Genomic DNA, 20,532 nt, shown 5'->3' with positions numbered 1-20,532 from the left:
ACAGGCACATGAAAAGATGCTCAGCGTCGCTGATCATAAAGGAAATGCAAATAAAAACTATGCTAAGATATCACTTTATACCCATTAGAATGGCTATAATAACCAAAGCAAAAATAGCAAATATTGAAGAGATTGTGGAGAAAAGGGAACCCTCATATACTGCTGGTGGGAAAGCAGACTGGTTCAGCCACAATGGAAAACAGTATGGTGATTTCTCAAAAAACTAAAAATAGAAATGCAATATGACCCAGCTATCCCACTACTGGGTATCTCTCCAAAGAACTTGAAATCAGCAATTCAAAGAGACTTATGCACCCCTATGTTATTGCAGTGTTATTCACTATAGCTGAGACGAAGAAGCAACCTAAGTGCCCAGGAACTGATGACTGGATAAGAAACATATGGTGTATATATATGCAATGGAATACTACTCAGCCATAAAAAAATGACAAAATCATCCCATTCACAGCAACATGGATGGACCTTGAGGGTATTATGTTAAGTGGAATAAGCCAGATAGAGAAAGACAAACACTGTATGATTTCACTCATATGTGGAAGATAAACACACAGACAAAGAGAAATATTTAGTGGTTACCCAGGGGTAGAGGGGATGTGGGGTGGGTACAAAGGGTGAAGGGGAAAACCTATAAGGTGATTGACAAATAATAATATACAACTGCAATTTCACAATTTTTTAATCTATCATATCATAACCTCAATAGAAAAAACAGTTTGGGAAGCAGGTTTAATGCAAAATAGATAGTTCTCAGAAAAGTTGCTATAATACCAAAAGCAAAAGAGGCTATGATGCCATTTTAAATCATTACCACCCTCTATTAATATTAAAGACTGTTTATTACCATAGCCACTTTTTTGTTTCTTGAGTTTATTGAGTTGGTACTATGTGCAGAGCATTGTACTAAGTGCTTCCATGTGCAGTTTCACTGGGTCCTCTACGTAATGACATACAATATCTGGTTCTCATCTCATTATTTAGATTTAAAGTCAGACAAGATAATCTCTATGGGCTCCACAGTCATGGAAGTTATTTTAAACTATTTATTTCTATCAATCTTAACATATAATGGCAACAAATTCCCTAAACACAATTTCAATATTTATATCTACATGTTTACTGATCAGCTCAGAATTTGACTGACTGTTGTACATTTCTATTTCTCACTAGTTTGCCTATTATCGACAAGTTTTAGTTTCTTAATGCCATTGCCATCTTCTCTCTCCTAGAATAACAATAGTTGTTTCCTTAACCTCACAAAAGCAAAAGACCAGAAACTGAATTTTTGGGTGAATGCTAACAGAGCTTATACCTGAGGCTCTGTGTTATTTTATAAATTCATCCATCTAGTCAAGAAAAATGCATTAAGCTTCTGCTTTGTGCCGGGCATGATATGAAATGCTGGGGATAGAAGGGAGGATGTGAGATATGAGGTGCCTGTTCCCTCCCATGGAGGTGAGCGTGGTGAGCATCAGAGAGGAAAAGCTGAGGATGACACAGATGAGAAGTTGGCATGGCAGGTAGATACTCAGTAGATACACTGAATTTGATTATTAATAGTATTTTAAATTATCACTTGATTTTTTCTTTTTTCATTTGAATGCTTTAGGCATAAAAACATTATTTTATCCTTGCACTAGTTCATTCATTTCCTCAGCATTTGTTTATAGATTGCCTAAGGTACCCTTCTAGACGTGGGGAGAGAACAATGGGCAAAGTAGAAAAGAATCCTCATGGAGCTTACATTCTGCTGGTCAAATATAAGAAATATATATGTATGTGTGTGTGTCCGTGTATATATACATTTTAATATATGCTTGTGTATGTATATATAGATTTCTTTATCTTTTTCTTTTCTCTTTTTTTGCCGAGGAAGATTCTCCATGCCAATCTTCCTCTATTTTTTTAGTTTCTGGGCCACCAGCACAGCATGGTTGCTATCAGAGCAGTATGGGTCCGCACCTGGGAACTGAACCCAAGCTGCTGAAGTGGAGTGCACTGAACTTAACCACTAGGCCACTGGGTTTGGCCCTATATATATTTCTGTATATTTATAGAGAGAGAGAGAGAGGGGGCAGAGAGAGAGAATACCTTTAATGAACTGATCCATTTAATCCTAAAAATCTAATAGTCGAGTCTTAGTTCTCATCCTTCTTACCAGCAGCTTCTGTTGGAACTCCTCTCTCCCTTGGCATTAATATACTTTCTTCACGTTGTTTTCTGTACCCTACACTCTCCTGATTTTCCTCACACTTCACTGCATGCTTTTGTTCAGTATCCTCTGCGGATTCGTCCCCTTCTTTCCAATAATAGTCTCCTAGGGCTCAATGTTCTTTCCCCTTCTCTTTGATAGCCGCACACCCTTGGTGATTTAATCTAGCCTCATGGTTTTAATTACCATCTGTATGAGGATGACCCTCAAATTTAGAACTCTGCTCCTAGCCTCTCAGTTGAACCCCAGCTTGTGTGCCCAAATGCCTATTTGTCCATTTGGATGTCTAACAGACTAGACAACATGTCCAAAAGTTAACTCCTTCTTTCTATCCATGGCTTTTTTCCATCATAACGGATAGAGATTTCATCCATTTAGTTACTGAGACCAAAAAACTTGGAGTCCTCCTTGATTCATCTCTTTCTCTTATATGCGTAACTTCCCATTAGATTTCTTCAAAATATATGCAGAATCTGATCATTTCTCATCACCTTCACTGCCACCATTGTCTGAAACACCGTCACCTTAATCTCTTGCAACAGCCACCTAACAGCTTTCTAGCCTTGTATGCCTGGAGTCTGTGCTCAACAAAACAAGAGACTGATATTTTATTTTTATTTTTAGTTGTAGTGAAACATATATAGAAGAGTGTAAAGTAATCTAGTAGAAATTGAGGTAAAACCAACAGAAAGTGTATAAAGTACTCCAGTTTTAAGTATATAGCTGATTGATTTTTTAATATGTATACACCTGTGTAATCACTACTCAGCTCAAAACAAAGCACACCTGCAACGTATGTGTTCCCCCTCGTGCCCCTTTCTAGACTATACCCCTCCAAAGTTCATCACTATTCTACTTGCTGTTTTCATTGTTTAGTTTTGATGATCTTGAATTTCGTATAAATTGGGCATCACAAAATATATACTCTTCCGTTGGCTTCTTGAGCTCATCTATATGTGAGACTTTCTCAGGAGATTAGTCGCTTAATCTGTAAAGAGGAGGGTGGACTGAGATTAGGAGCTAAAATTTGAAAACATACCGATGTCCAACCTGAATCCACAGAGTTTGCAGTTCTTATTGTCTGGGGTCAGACAGAGGGAAGTAGTATATTCTAAAAGATCCCAAAGAGAATCTAACATGTAGCCTTTGGATCAAAGGGTCTTCCTCCTCCCCGCCCCCCCCCAACATACTCATTTTGTCCTTGAGTACAGGGACCAATTGGCTACCGCTCCTTCTTTCCTCCATTCTTCACCAAGTATGCACTGAGCATCTGTCAGATACCAAACACTGTGCCAGGTTGTTGAGACTGCATGAGTCAACAAAACACAGTTCCTATCTTCCAGGGGCTTAAAATCTCAATAAACCCATAGCTTCATAAAATCAAAAGTATACCTGAATAAATAAGTAAATAAATATAACTATGACAGCTCGACAAACATCTTTATATGCCCATAAACCAAATAGAGGGAGTGAGGAGAGAGAGATCGAGAAAAGATTAACTTTACCAAATAACTTAGTAATTCTGAAACGTTTTTTAAATTTGTTCAAATTATTGCTTATGAAGGGTTGACTCAAATTTCAAATCAGTTGCTTTACTTTTCAAAATGAATTTGTGTCTAGACAAATTAAAGGGCACTGAAAAGAAGAGGTAAAATAATTCTTCTCCAGATATTAGACATAGGGACACAATTTGTAAACATATCCAAAGGAACAACTGTGTCATCTTATATATTTATATATATAAAATAGTATTTTGAACATTTTTGTGTGTGTTAGTTAACTGATTTACTTACATCCTTCCAGAGAACTTGCTTCTGAGGATAATTTTTCACTTTTTCCTTAGCTATTAAATATAGTTACCCCTCCAAAAAGAGACACTGTAGACAGGGCAACGCACTACTCTTCTTTATGGCAGTGTTTGTCAAATTGTGGATTTCTATATCCCTTAATGGATCCCGAGATCCATCTAGTGGATTTTAACCAACATTTAAATAGATTAAACAGAAGACAATATAATGTAGTACAAAGCATCACAATGACTTCAATTTAGTAAGAGTAAATATTGTTCCACGACACTGTTTTTTCCATTATATTTATGCAAGTATACATTGGGCTGTGCCATTGAATGTATTTCTTGCTATGGCTATGAGGCACAGTCAAAATTTTAGAAAATAGTTTGTTAGGGTACATGAAGTTTTTCTAATTAAAATTTGACCCAAATTATTAGGTATTGAAATACAATTTGAATTTTGATAGTTTATTTGGTGTATGGTTTAAGTAATATTGAGAAAAAATAAAACTGGCTTTAATCAGTTGAATCAATTTGATGGCAAATCACTTTTATCTGTTTATAATTATCAAAAAAGTTTAGAGTTTTAGTTCAAAAAACAATTGTGTTTTAATATGGCAAAAAAACACACCTAAAACAGTTTTTACAGAGCTATTTAACTGGAAAATGTTTAAGGGCAACCTATTTTTTTTCAAAAAGCAGGAATTCTGAGAAACTAATCTCTAGAATTTATTGAAATAAAAATAATCATTATCAAAAACATATTGTTATATAATTTAAAAGTCCTCTCAAATTATTTTAAAGTGTTCCTCTGATGAGGAAGCTAATCATATAAATGACATTTAAAATTTCTCAAAGCAATTTTCTTTCATTATAACTTTTTTGCCGTGTAAACAATGTAACATAGTACCAACAACCAAGATTCAATTTATAATTGGACTTTGGAATTAAGTACAGAAAGGATATTATTTTCTTAAGTTATGTTTATTATGCTGTTACACTGTTGGAAAATTAATTTTGACCAATAAACAAATATTGTTGAACAAATAAATATATTTTAATAAACTAGCCTTTAAGAGTCATATTGGAAATTTTATATTCAAGTACTTCTGTTGCTATTGCTTTAACTACTGTAGTATAACGGGAAACTGAATTAACTATGTCAGATTGTTGGCGCTCATAGTGAATTACTGTAAAGGAATAATACAAAGCTTTGGATGCTCCTGATAAATAGATATAAAAGGAATGCAGAGTATATTTTCAAGTTTATGGTGCATGTTGAGAGAGAGTTGTTTGTCTGTAATACCCAATCTGGATGTCAGTTTATTTTTTATATGGTAGCCAAAAAATCTATCTTACAAACTTAATTACAGATCCTATTTATTAACTTTTTCTTAGTCTTCCAATAAACTGATATTTTTATGTATAATAAAAGTAGCTAAAAGCAATAATAGCCTATTAGCATTTTGCAGTAAATTATATGTTTGGGCCCAAAATCTTCTTGCTTTTTGTAAAAGGCATATGATTATAAAAGTGATAATATCAGGACTATGATAGCAAACATTTTGAAATATTCAATTCTCTGTCTTAATATTAGGTGACAGTAATTGTTTGGCATTTCCTTTTTAATTTTTTTAATGAACCTGAAAAAAATAATTTTAAAATATCACTTTGGGTAGACAGAGTAGAAGATACAATTTGCCCAATTTTTTCTTCTCTTTCCTCCTTCTTTCCTTCCTTATATAATTTTATTTCCTAGTAGCAAAGTGAAATGTGAAGAAAGGAAAGTATTTGAAGTCTATTTCAGCACCATAGCCTTATTGGATATTCAGATATTGATGGGCAGAACAAGAATATTCATTTGGTCTTATGTGCAGCATCTTCAACTCTTGTTATTTTTTCAGTAGAATAATTTCAGCAAAACTGACTTTGTAATGAATCAATATAAAAATCATTTTTTTCTCAAAGCAAATATGTATACCTTGGCTGCCATCATTTTTAAGCAAAGAACATCCCATTGGATATTATTACTTAAACTAAATTTTGCACAAAATTACATTTAAAATGAAATGTAAGTAGTTGTCTATTTTATAAGGACAGATTCTGGAATCTATTTTTTCTTTTTCTTTTCTTTAAGAGACATTTGACCTTACTATGAAGCTAAGCTAGAGAGGACATTGGCAGAACTTTGTATGTCCTCATGCATAGCTTTTGATGAGAATTTAAGAAGACAGAAGCCAATCCCTTGCCAAGTATTAACTTTAAATCTTTTATTTACTTTAGAATTTCAAGATCTATGGAATACCAAAAAAACCCAGGGAGATGATTCACAAAGAACTGGAACTTCCTAGTTTCCTACACTCTTTAAAAAAGTCTTAGCTGTTTAACTTTGCTATGTAACGCCATGACCAATATTGAGATCAACCTGTGAAATAACATAAATCAGTCATTTGGTTTTTTGCTTCTCACCCTAAATGGTTACAAGCTGGTTATCATGTTGAAACTATTTAAAAGCCATGGCATAATTCTTTTAAATTACAAAGGCAATACCTATACTAAATCAGAGGATTATGCAATTTTAGAAATACAAATGCAACTTTTAAAATAAAGACTGGTTATGGTTTATGATGAAAATATGCTTCATTTCTTTCATATTGTATCAACTCTTTCTCTATCTTTTTTATCTTTTGGCAACTTACCAAATGTTACTGCATGAATCTTAATTCCCCACATCCTAACATCCTGAGACTCCCACAGGCAACAGTCTCCTGATGTGTGGACACTTTCCTTGAGACTTATTTATGAAGCACAAAATCCAGTTTTACGTTACGTAGGTGGGTTGCTACTTTGTAAGAATGCCATTCTTGATCAGGCCTTTATGAATTGTTAGTAAGAACCAAAGTAGACAATGAAAGCTTTATATTCATTTTGCAATTAGTCAAAATAATTCTAGTTAAACTCTGGTAAAGATCTCTAGTATGAAATGAATGTAAAGTATTCATTCTTTCTTTATCTCTCTCTCTCTGGTTTCATTCTAGCTCATTTATTTATTTAAAAATAACCCTCTAAGTTGCTTTTTCGCTGCTTTTCATGTTACAGATTGAAAATGTTGATGTCTGCCTTAGTTTTCTAGCAGCCAGAGGAGTAAATGTTCAAGGTTTATCTGCTGAAGGTAAGAAAAAGCACACTTGTCACAAATGGCATCCATGTTTGTAAAAGATTATTCATAATGGAAGAAATGTAAAGTGGGATTACATAGTTGCTTAATACAATAAAGGAGATCAGTAAAGTTTACAAAGTAATAGAAACATAAATGCAGTACTTATTAATGTATGCGTTAGTTATTTAGATATGTTCCATATTTTGCAAAAACTGTTCTTGTCATGGCTGAGTGTGTGTGAGGGGGATAGATTAACAAAGCATCTTTATGTTATTAGCAGTGTAGAGCATTTTTAGAGTCTTAAGTACGTGGCTGGATAGAAGGATAATACATAGACATACACAAAAGGTAAAAATGGTATAATTAATGCTCAAATATTATTTTACCAATAACGTTTCTATGATATGATCAAGTTGGTAGTCTTAGTCTAAATATTTGGTAAGTTTAAATAAGTCATCATGAGCTTTAAATGACTAACATCACAATATTAGTAACTGTTATATATAAAAGCCTTAAAATAATTAAAGGTTCAAAAGGTTATCACTAAAATTGAAGTATAGAAAAGTGGAAAACGACTGAACTAGTTCTGTCATTTTCTTTTTTCTGGATCTTTTTCTTCCACATATATTCTTAGAAAACCTTTCCAAAGTTTTCAAGTACTGTTAACAAAAAACAATTGCTTAAGTTATGAAATAGCAAGTCCTTGGAGACCTGAATCAAATGTAATTAAATTAGAATATTAATTGTGTATATAAAAATTCTGTTAGATGCTATTAAACATTTTGACGATTGAGGTTGGTTAATGTTTCTACCACAGTTAGTTTGCTCTGAAAAGCCTTTTTCCTCATAGGTACTAGAAATACTAGACAATTCTAAGTTTTAAAAATTTTGCTGTCATTGGAAAAAGAGGAATTCTGTGGCTTCTGAAATATTATGAACATTTATTAGAATTATTTAGTTTTTCCAATTTTTCTTCTAGATTTGAATTTTATTTTAAATTTCTGTTATCCTTTATTTGCTATGATGTGTAACATTAAATTAAACATTTAATAGACAAAAATCTCAGGTTTAAACCTAGCTGATGGTTATGTTACTTAGAATAAAATTTGGTGAAATTCTCCCAGATAATATTTTACTTTCTTTGTGGTTAAAAGCAGGCTAGAAATGCTACTATTTGTTCATTTTATGTCTCTTCCTTCTCACGTGACATCCCTTATCAACATAAACCATTGATTTTTATTTATTTCTAAAAATATGTGATGCTCAAAATTGATTTTCTAAATTAATTAAACATGCATAGCTGTAAAACAAGAAATTGTTAAAAACTCTTTGAATAAGATCAGTCAGGTTTAAAAGGGGAAACTAGTACTTTCTCACTGTAGTTTCATGTCGATCAAGCCAACTCTTCTATATTATGGCTACTGTGAGGAAGGTTTGGGAGGAAAAAAAGAACATCTCAGAGCCCCGTTGTATATGAATAATTCCATCGCATGGTTTGTGTGACATTATAGACCGTCAGAGGGCAGGAAATTGAAATAGTTTACTAATGTTCCTAAACTCCACAAAGGACACATAAAACCTTGACCTCACAAGAGGATGTATTTGATTGCTAATAGCAAGTTTTGTTTAAAATATGACTACAGGTCGCATAGCCTTATTTCAAGCTTTACTTCCATCTCTTTTAAAAAAATTTTTTTTTTTATTTTAAAGATTGGCACCTGGGCTAACAACTGTTGCCAATCTTTCTTTTTTTTTTTTTTCTGCTTTATCTCCCCATCCCTGCCCCCCCCCCCCCCCCAAACACAGTGGTATATCTTAGTTGCAGGTCCTTCTAGTTGTAGGATGTGGGACGCCGCCTCAACGTGGCCTGACGCGTGGTGCCATGTCCGCGCCCAGGATACGAACCCTGGGCTGCCGCAGCGGAGCGCGCAAGCTTAACCACTGGGCCATGGAGCCGGCCCCTTAATTTTTAAATTATAACTACAGGAGAAAAATCTAGGCTCCTGTTGTAGACTACTTTGTGCATTTAATTTTTTATTCAATATTAGAAAAACTTACACAGGAGCCCCACGTGTTAAAACTCAGATTTCTACTCATATTTATTCAATTATGTTACCTGAAGTCATGAGTAAGCTGGTCTTTATTATTTATTAATATGTAATGTGAATTAAAAATAAAATAATTGGAGCATTAAAAATGGATACACATGATGTAGTGGGCTTTTTGGAGGATATATATATATATATACATTTTTTTTTTTTTGAGGAAGATTAGCCCAGAGCTAACTGCTGCCAGTCCTCCTCTTTTTGCTGAGGAAGACTGGCCCTGAGCTAAAGTTCGTGCCCATCTTCCTCTACTTTATATGTAGGATGCCTACCACAGCATGGTGTGCCAAGCAGTGCCATGTCCCCACCCGGATCCAAACTGGTGAACCCCGGGTTGCCGAGAGGCAGAACGTGCAAACTTAACCGCTGCGCCACCTGGCCGGCCCACATTTTATTTTCAAATAAATTGGTTGGTGGGTGATATAGAAGGAATGTTGACTGCTATAAATCCAGTGACTATTATGAGGTACACTCACGGCATTAATACTTATTATGCAGGACGACCAACATTTAAGTGGCTTTCTTTCTCCGCTTCATAACCATCACTGTCTTGGTAACAGCTGTGTGTATTTGTGAGGGAAGCAGAGTGTTATCAAATAATTAGCACGAGACAGATTGAACATCCATTTCTAAGAAGAAGCTAACTCTAAAAATCTGTAGTTCAGGGTCAGCAAAGAGCATCACATGAGTAAGTTTTGTTCTGCTGACCCTCCATCCCTTCACTTTCTCCCTGAATTTTCCAAGCTATGTGTAAATGTTAGCATGTTCCAGAAAATCAAGTTTGTTTGAATCTGTGACTGAGAGAATCAAGTTGTGTTTCTATCTTCATAGATTTAGTCTAAGAGAATTGCATCTAGAATTTCATTTGTAAAAAAAAATCATTTTATATGATACTGTTTTTATATTTTCCATTTGATACAGAAATAAGAAATGGAAACTTAAAAGCCATTCTAGGGCTGTTTTTCAGTCTGTCTCGCTACAAGCAGCAGCAACACCATCAACAGCAGTATTACCAGTCCTTGGTGGAACTGCAACAGCGGGTGACTCACGCCTCCCCTCAGGCAGACGCCAGTCAGGCCAAAACCCAGCAAGATATGCAGTCCAGGTAAGGAGAGGAATCAGGGTATGTACTTGAAGTTCATTTGTTTAGGTACCACTCGTTTTTAGCAAATTGTTTTTTGTGAGTTTGAAAAACATATTTATGTAGTTGTGTCAATGTGATGGGGTTATTTGACTAATGTGATAGAAGTTAAAACCACTTTTCTTTTGGCTGGATGAGCAACATTTATCACTTTTTAGGGGAAATATCTGTGTTTGTTTTCTAAAAATGCTTGTGGTTTGCATCAAAGTGTGTGCAATGTCTTTCTTGTTAGTCACGTGGCACGGGTACTTCCTTCTGCAAATTACTTTATTATTTAGAATGCGCTGCTAAGCCTAGTCTCCAGTTGTGCAGTTATCTGTTGTGGATGCTTTTGATTGATTAAATTGTTAAATCTTTCAAAAATGGCAAGCCTGTTAAACATAGGAGTTTGAGTGTTTGGGAACATACGTTTTTCGAAGTGAGACTCTGTGTGTGTGTGTGTGTTTATATACACACATGTATATATTTGTCTGACTTGAGTCTGTGGCGCATGTAGACACAGCCTGGGGTGAGTGCTGACAGATCAGGTCAGCTTCCTTATCTTTTCCATTACTGCTTTTTTCCAATTTGAAGTTATAGCAGTCTGGGTTCAACCAGAGAAGCAGAACCAGTAAGAGATACATATTAAGAGATTTATTGTGAAGAATTGGTTTATGTGATCGTGGGGACTGTTTATCAGGTCTGAAATCCCAACGACGGCCCAGCACAAAGGACAGGCTGAAACTCTCAGCGTGAGCCAAACCTGCTATATATAGGTAGAATTTCCTTCTCTCAAGGAAGCTTCAATCCTGCTCTGCAGGCGTTTCTAGTGCTGAATCAGGTCCACCAGATTATCTAGGATGATCTTCCTTATTTAAAGTCAGCTGCTGTGCATTTTCAGCGCATCCACAGTATATTTTCACAGCAACACCTAGATTAGTGTTTGAATAAGTGGGACTGAACAAGCCTGGGCAAGTTGCCACATCAAAAATGACCACAGGGGCCGGCCCCATGGGCTAGTGGTTAAGTTCACGCGCTCTGCTTCGGTCGCTCTGGGGGTTTCGCTGCTCCGGATCCTAGGCGCGGACATGGCACTGTTCATCAGGCCACGTTGAGGCGGTGTCCCACATGCCACAACTAGAAGGACCCACAACTAAAGTATACAACTATGTACTAGGAGGATTCGGGGAGAAAAAGAAAAACAAAATGACCACAGAATGAAATGAAGTTAACAGGTTTCATGCAAACTGCTCATTTGTTCCTGATCAATGAGCAGGCTATCAGGTAGTCAGCTCTATGGCATAAATAGCTATTGTTTTTTTAAGGAAGGAGAATGTCCGATATGGAAATACTCTTCATCATCTTTAAAAATATATACACATATCAAACATAAATATTTAACTTTTTCCGTCTCAGAAGCTGAGACTGAAACATAATAATAATCATTTTACCTTGAGTTTGTTTTTGGGAATTAGTATTGACTTAAAAAGCTAAAATTCTGAAATACGCTCACAAACTACCCTCTACTTAATGTCAAATATTCAGTGATTCAAATATCCCCTTCTCTTTCACCTGTCAACCAGCCCTCACTTCATAATAAGCAATATTTCTTTCTCTATATAACCATGCAAACTCTATTCTCTTTTGTGGATTTTTTTCATTAGTCGATTATTAAATCAATAAAGAAAAATCATAGTTTTACCAAAGAGTATGGAGTATACTACAAAGTATTACTACAAAATGGAGTAATAAGATCTATTTCTCATTACTCAGTGATACAGATATACTTCTGTTTTTTAAACTTGTCTTGGCTTTTTGTGATGTCGAGTGAAATGTGCAGGAATCAAAGTGGAAAAAAAAATTCTCAACAGTGTAAGTTCTTTGGATTTCCTTAAGAATAGGGAGAAAAGAAGAAATATTTATTTTTTATCATTATTTTTAGGGGGATGGTTGGTAGAAAGAGATCTAGATTTTGAAAACTGCCAGAAATAATATTTCCTACAGTTTGGTTTAAGCCATTTGAGTGGAAAAGAAGCAAGAATAGTAGCAGAAAAAATATAGGAAGTAAAGTAGTATTGTATGAAGCATGTTGACTCTGGAAGTGATGTGGAATTTCATTTGTCTTTCCTTTACCTACTCTATTTCTGTATCTGCCATGTGGAATTTCTTGCCCAGAATTTCTCAGTGGTTCTGACTCTTCTGGGGAGATTTTTTTTTTCTGTTCTTGCTGGATATGCATGGCTGTTATGAAAGTGTATTATATTTTAAAATATAGACCCATATGTAATAAGCATCGTAATTTTATACCATTTTGGGGAGAATGGTCTTATTTTTCTCATTGAAATGTTATGAAAAGTAGTCTTTTCACCAATGTCCTTTAGGACTGAAATAGATTCTTAAATAATTCTTCTTCTGATAAATTGGAGTTAATTACTTTTTGGGTTGATAATAAATTTAATAAATGTTGAGTACTTGCTGTACTAAATGCAGTATTAAGACCCTGATATAGAGGAGCTCAAAGTCTTAATTTTAATAAAATTTATTGTATGTTTTGGAGAATACTTTTCATACATTAATATTTATTTTCATTTTTATATATTTGATATAGTGAAATAGTCTATGAATTAGAATTTCTATGGACTTATGTAATAATAGTCAGTGTATTTAAGCCCTTTTCAAAAGCCCATAGTTATTATACAGAGATAGTGTCTATGTAGTAGAACCAAGATGGTTAATGCAGGAAAAGAATTCCAGTGACAGATTTTTCTTCATTTGCTTGAGATGTGAGTCATAAATCATGACTTATGAAGCCTTTCTATTGATTCCAAAGCTCTTCCCAAGTAAATAGCTTAAGTGACCGGTTCCTATATTATTCTGGATATTTAGCCAGAAAATGTTCCTATATTTTTCTCTGTAGACTAATAAAAAAATTTAGGGCACATTGTTCCATTTCAATGAGACTCTTTTCTGTTTTGTTTTGTTTATTTAAAATAAATATCTATATATATTTCCACAAATAAATTTGTTTTATACATTAAGATTTTCTAATTTGTTTTTGCTGTTTTGAACATAACTCCAAATGTTTTCAACCAATTTGAACATCTTTCATTTAAACAGACATTTTGATCTAAAGGTTACAAGTAGTGCATACAAGAGACAAAATGAAATGTGGCCCAGGAGATGTAGAATACGGGCAACCAACTCTCTTCTGGTCTCTCAGCTCCTTCTCCACTCTTGTTTGTGGGTGTGCATGCATATGTGCAAGTGTGCATGCGTGTGTGTATCCTGTTCAAATGGCAAACTCTAGTTATTAAGAGCTTGCTTCTAGAACAAGACTGGCTTCCAATCCCACCACTTCCTAATTGTGTGACCTTGGGCAGCTTACCTAACCTCTCTGTGCTTCAGTGTTCTCATTTATTAAAAGGGAATAAAAAATGGCACTCATCTCATGAAGCTGTTTTGGGGGTTCACTGGGTCAGTACATCTAAAACACTTTGAACATACCTGGCACATGTCACTCCCCTGCTCAAAGCCCTGCTATGGTCTCAAACAGCCCAGGTTTGCTCCCAACTTAGGAAATGTACTCTAGCTCATCCCTTTGCCTAGAGTGTTCTTCCTCTGATGGCCACTTAGCTCATCTCTCACCTCTTTCCAGTCTACTATTCAAATGTTGCTCTCTCACTGATGACTGCCTTGACTGCCTTTGAACACAACAGGCTGCCCACCGCCACTCCCCATTGTACTTTGCTGTACTTTCCCTTTTTTCCCGTAGTTCTAATCATCCTCCAACCTACAATTTACTTGTTTATGATATTCATTGTTTGTTATTACTGCTTCTTCCTCTCTAGAATGTAAGCACTATGAGGACAGAAGTATTTTTATATTTTAGTCACTGTTGTATTCCAAGGGATACAGAGCTATGTGTAATAATATGCTTCATAAGATTTGCAGTTACAGTTATGTCATTTTAAATTAAAATTGCATATATTTATAAAATTAGTATACTAAAGATAGCATGTCCTTGATTTTTGGTTGGTTTTGATATTGAACTACGGTAGTTTTAAAATGGTATATAATGGAACCATCAGAAATTATCCAGCTGCATGGAACTGTTTGCCTCTATCCTAATTGATCCCCTCATATAGCTTTCTTTGGTCCTTTATTTATTTATTATAGATATTATGTTCCCTTTGCTTGCTGGGCGTCATTCATTAATTCACTGGTGTCAGTGTTGCCACCTCTGCGCAGTGCCTGTGCTCCGTGTTCCTTTACTAGCATGTGATTTCAGTTCTGTGGGGTAAGAAAGCAGATCACCAAGATCATTAGCATTTTGGTATCACAAAAAGTAAATTTGAGTGAAGTGCTTGGGCTATGGAAGGTCACTGATAGCTTCAAGTCATTTATGTTTATAACTCCTTTCTTCTCTGTCTTGTTTTGCTTAGATAGGCCAAATAAGATAACTGATCTAGTATTCAACCAGTGCATTTTTTAATTACAGACTGGTAAAAAATATTAAGACCACAACTAATCTGATGCAAAAAATATTGTCTTTAAGATGTCCAGATTACTGATTCATTTTGTTAACAAGTGATATTAACATAGACATTGCTGTTATTTTGTCAATATAATTTAATGTTACGGGGGAAAATATGATCGAAAGCCACCTACTTCTGAATTAATCCCAAGATGGCCTTGTTTTTGTGGTTTTAATTGCTGATATGTGAGGGCAATCTTGTTCCTTGATCACTGATCTCCTTTATCGTTTGACCTGAATTATCTTCTTGTAGCATCTGTGTTAAAGTAAAGCTGTACTCAGATTCTAAATTTCTTAAATCCTTCACAGAGAAATATTTGGTTATATGTGGAGTGATAAAGATTTGATCAATCAAGTTATCAATTCTCAAAAATGTGAAGATATTTAATATAAAAATTAGATTTTCGCTAGGTCTTTGGAAGGACTTTACATGGGTCAAGATTAAACATCTTACTCTTTTACGTAATGTTCAATATCCTATTTGTGTTTATTTAATATAAAAGATAAAACCAGTTCCCTCTATCTTTCTTGTTTTTTTCTTTCCTCCGGAAAGAGTAGATTAAAGACTGTGTCTCCAACCAACTGGGGAAATATGAGAAGTGCTTTAATATAAAGTGATAAAAATCTTTGAGAAGAGTTGTAATCATATTTATTTTCTATAGGTTTTAACTAAGAGATAGATAAATAATATTTCTTATTCTAGAGAACAAGCTAGAAATGAATCCTATAATTTTTAAACTCAGAAAATTCATTTCCGTGGGTAAATATGTCTTAGAAATTCAGGATATTTCTACTAATCATACTTTTCCATGTCGTGTTGACAATTAGAGTTGTAGTTGACAGGAAAGGTAACAAAGTTTGACTTTCCACAACCATACACATGAGACCAGCCAATAATGAGCAGAATGCATGTCATGAATGTATAATTTTATTGGGAATATCTGGTAAAGCATTATAGTGAAAGAAATTATAAAATGAAATTTATTTTTCTTATGTAGTGGTCTGGTTATACCTGAGGTATTAGGATGAAAGTATTTGTAAAAGATGGTGTATTTTTTTATTACGATAGAGTTAATAAAAGGGAAGTAATTTTCCTTAAAACGTGAGCCTCTCAGCTTAATTTTTGTCCAGATTATTAAATGACTTTCCATACCATTATTAAATAGTTGTTGAATTTTACCAACTTACAAATAGTGATTTTTGAATCGTGAACAATATTTTTGTATTTTAGAGAATTAAAACATGTAAAAAAAGAAAAAAATTGAATGTGAAAGTGGAGGTAGGTAAGAAGTTACGTAGATAGGTGACAGAAGTGTTAAAGGCAGTGATGACGGTAAGTCTGTCTGAACTAGAATGAACTAGTTTGGGAATTTGAGAGATCATGATCTCCACAGATGGTCATTTGCCCCTGCTTTTCATTTTGTAGGAGAAAGTCAAGAATGTGTTCACTTGCTGTTTAGATGAAGTTGCTTCTATAGAACTCACAAGTCAAAGTGAAAAATCTTTGGGCACGTATTCTTGGAGTGGCTTGTCTGTCCCCTTTGCAGCCCCTTCCCAACGTTCCCGTGACCCCTGCCACACACGGTGCTCTTGGAATCCTCTTCCCGTTGAGGACATTTGCTTTCCTCCTTTCCAGGAAACATCTTTTCCTTCTGGGAGATTCACTCTGAAACTGGGCCAGTTTACAGCTTCTCAGCCTGGGGTTATAAATCTTGAAAAGCATATAAGGAAGTTTAATTTAAGATGACAGGAAGGCTCTGGTAATTTAAGCCCTCATGTACCTGGCTTCAATTAGTTGCTTAACTCAGCTCTGTGTTGTGGCCTATTGTGTATTCTTCAAAAAAGTCAGTGAATCAATTAAACTTTAAGCGAAACAAAAAGGACAGTTATGAATCTTTTCTTTAAAAAAATCAGCTTATTCATTCCTAGCAAGAAATAATTGAAGGGAAAGAAATTATTTTTAATTGACCGATTTAGGAAACCAACAGTCTAATATTAAAAGAGTGTGTAGTATACACACACACATATACACATTGCTTACATTCTATGCTTTTACTCCACTATTTAAAAAGCTTGACAACCGCTTGTCCTTCTCTTGTTATAGATGAAGCAGCATCTATATAGTTTTGGTTACTTTAGAGTCAAGTAGACATGGCTGTCAAATCTGCCTACCAATTCCTAGTGGTGTGGCATTGGGAACTGCTCAAATACAATATTCTTAGCCCTAATATTGGAATGGTGATAACTTCCTCATAAGGGTGTTGAGAAGACCACATGAAATAATTTATGTATAAACTGCCTCCTTAGCACAACACTTAGCATATAATAGACACTCAAACCAGATACTTTCAACTTCCCTCTACCACTTTAAGATCATATCACATGTATAATAGAATATATTGACCCACATTAGAAATCTCAAGTCAGCCTCATCACCGTTCCTTTCTTTCTAAATTTCTCTGGTCAATTCTGTCCATTACACTTTTTTAACTTAAATATGTAGAAGTAATTCAAAGTAATAATATGCTCATGATTAAAAATAACAGCCTGCAGCTCAGACCTTCCCATGCCCGGTCTAGCTACACAGAGGTAAGCCCTTTAGTTATTTTCAGTATTTCCTTTAGTGGTTACTCCCATATAGCTAAATAAAATACTTCTACCACTATACCATTATCGCTATTTTGTGATTCACACTCCCCATCTCTCCCACCCCCATTAATGTATGTAACAAATGTTTATTAAGCTCCTCTTATGTTCCAGGCGCTCTTCTAGGTGCTGGATGGAGATATAGCCGAGGACAAAATAGATTAAAGAACCCCTGTCCTCCTGAAGCTTACATTCTACTGATGGGAGACAAACAATAAAAATTTAATTAAAATATGTACCAGTAATTGGACAGCCGATAGTGGAGAAACGTAAATCAGAAAAAGGGGAAAAAGATGTGTAGGAATCATTTTTCCACAAATTTAAATAGGGTTCTGATGAATGTCCTCACTCAGATGATATTGAGCAGAGCAGGTGAGAGAAGTAGCTGTGGGGTTACCTTGTGGTAGAGAGTTTCAGGCTGACAGGAGAACAAGCTAAGACCTTGAGTTCAGAGCCTGTCTACTTTATTTCAAGAAGAGGAAACATCCCAATTGGCCTGGATCAGAGGAAAGGAGGAAGAAGAAGAGTGGGATATAATTCAGAGAGAGAGCGACGAGACACTAGTATGATGCTGTTGCCATTACATGGACTTTGGAGTTTACTGCAGGAGAGATGGGAAGCTACTATATGCCATAAGGAGGAACATAAACAGGTATAAAAATCTAGGGGTCTCTCTGGCTGCTGTGTTGAGAACAGATTGTAGTAGGGAAAATGTGAAAGCAAGGAGTCATGGAAAAAAGTTTGGACTACCATGGCGAAGGGGGAGAGAGGAAGTTAAATTCTAAATATATTTTGAAGGTAGTGTAGTAGAACTAGCTGACAGATTTGTGGTGGGATTGGTAAAAAGACAGGAGACTCTACATGGTTCGTATTTGCTGCTTGAAAGATGGTGTTTCCATTTACCAAAATGGAAAATAAAGTAGGAAGAGCATGTTTGGGAGGGAGAAGGTCAGATATTCGTTTATCAACATGTCTGTTTTGATATGTCTACTATGCGTATGTAAGTGGAGAAATTAGGGAGGCAACTGGAATTGCAGGACTGGAGTTTAAGGGCTAGCTGCAGGCTGTAGATAAAAATTCTGGAGATATAACCATATGGAAATTGTAAAAACCTCTGAGACTAGACATGATAAAGTCACTAAAATCTATGTTTAAATGAAGCAAAGAGGACTAAGGACTAAGGTCAGGATCCCACCAATGGTTAGAGATCAGGGCGATAGCAAGAACTCGTAGAGGAGACTGAAAAGAAGCAGCCTACAAAGGAGGGGGAAAAACCCCAGAGAACTTGTTTTTCTGGAAAGCAAGTGAAGGAAGTGTTCCCAGAGGGAGTGGGGATCAATAGTAATAATTGATATGTAGCCCCTATTGTGTTTCTGTCACCATTCTAAGTACTTTATACACATATTCATTCTTTAAATCCTCACAACAACCCTGTGAAACAGGTACTATTATTGATCTTAGTTTTCAGATAAGGACAAAATGGAAAGGCCAATTAAATTGCACAAAGTTTCACGGTGACTAATCTGTAAGTTGGATTCAGGCAATCTGGGTACAGAGTTTGTGATTCTAACCGTAACCTGCCTGCAGGACCTCAACTGCGTCAAATGGTGCAAGTGAGTAGGATGAGCACTGAGAACTGACGGCGGGTTTCGCGCTGGAGACTGACTAGAGCTATTCCAGTGGAGTACTTGTTGTGAAGACTGCACTGGAATCTGTTCAAGGGAAAAGAGGACAAAGGAATTGGAGATAGTAAATGTAGACAGGTCTTTTGAGGAATGCTCCTAACATAGTTAAACTCATTCTTTGTAGTTCTTTTATTGGTTAACTTCATAACTTTCTGTAATGAAACAATATTTTTATCTCTTTCTCAATCAATTTTGGGATTCTATTTTGTAAAACATGGATATTAGCCCTTCTGTTCAGTTCTCTCCCATCCATTAACAGTTTCCAGCCTCTGTCATCTGCACTTTTATTTTTTTATCAAGATTCATAAGATGTACATTCTATTTTATACACATATGATTCTTCCAAATTCTTGTATAGGTTGACTCCAAAAGTTTTGAAACCAATGGAGTGTTTATATAATGGTTATTATAAATATGTTCTGCAGAATCGAGACAGATACTCTGATTCTTTCCTATTCAAGGCCTTACAATGTCTATTGAAAGTTGATATTTGTTTGATTTTAGTATAAATGGAAGATAACTTTAAGAATGCGCCAGGGCTCATTTAACGATGCTTTAGAGGGTTCAGTCTGGGTAAACTGAGGGACTCCTCTATGCCAGCCTCTTTTTTCTGGGATTATTCAGTGTTTAGAGTTAAAACTTCTTCTTGTTTGTTTGGATGGTTAATTAATTCGTTTATTTATGCCTGCCATGGAGCGACCATTGACAGTGATTGACATGAACATTTGACTAATCTCCCTTTTTTCATAGCCCCTTCATCTTGTCTACAATTTGCTAGCTAATGTTCTCTTCTTCCTCTTCTAGGCTGAATCCTCCCTCCATGTGATTACTAGGATGAGGCTTCCCTCATTTTGTGTTCTCCATCAACATTACTCTATTTATTTTCAGTTCTCCAAAATCTCTTGAAGTCTCTAGTCCATTGGTGGCCCCTGTCCTCTATCCTGTTATCCTTGACATTGTGAACCTAAACCTTTGTTACTCCCTTATCAATGTGTTAGTGGCATCACCTTAGGGAGATGGGAATAATACATGAGTTTGAGTCTCAGAAGGGATGGACAGAGTCATTCTTTGTTCTGATAACTTTATTTTTTTCTTTAACAAAATAAAAATCAATTAACTGAACTTAGTTTCTCCAGGTAGAAAATGAAAGCATCACAATTATACTTTATGTTTCCAAAGCAATTATGAGAATATGATATATATTTTAAAGTATTAGACTAACTCCTAATATAGAGAACTTAAGACACGTGCTTTTTGACATAA

At 35.2% G+C, this 20,532-nt stretch overlaps 1 protein-coding gene across 7 annotated transcripts in view; it reads left to right on the top strand.

Annotated features, from left to right (window-relative positions):
- Positions 1 to 20,532, top strand: part of NAV3 (neuron navigator 3) — a 351,215-nt gene that overhangs the window by 131,103 nt on the left and 199,580 nt on the right. For all 7 annotated transcript variants that reach the window (XR_006886093.1, XM_046645942.1, XM_046645941.1 and 4 more), the window contains exons 4-5: positions 7,119 to 7,191; positions 10,206 to 10,389. Coding sequence is in view for 6 of the 7 variants with exons in the window: in XM_046645942.1 (XP_046501898.1) it covers positions 7,119 to 7,191; positions 10,206 to 10,389 (257 nt within the window). In the remaining variant the exon portion in view is untranslated. The remainder of the gene's footprint in view (positions 1 to 7,118; positions 7,192 to 10,205; positions 10,390 to 20,532) is intronic.

This window comes from Equus quagga, chromosome 19 (genome assembly GCF_021613505.1).
Source record: "Equus quagga isolate Etosha38 chromosome 19, UCLA_HA_Equagga_1.0, whole genome shotgun sequence".
NCBI classification, from domain to species: domain Eukaryota; kingdom Metazoa; phylum Chordata; class Mammalia; order Perissodactyla; family Equidae; genus Equus; species Equus quagga.
The sequence above is the reverse complement of the archived record's forward strand: the minus strand, read 5'-3'. Positions and strand labels throughout refer to the sequence as shown.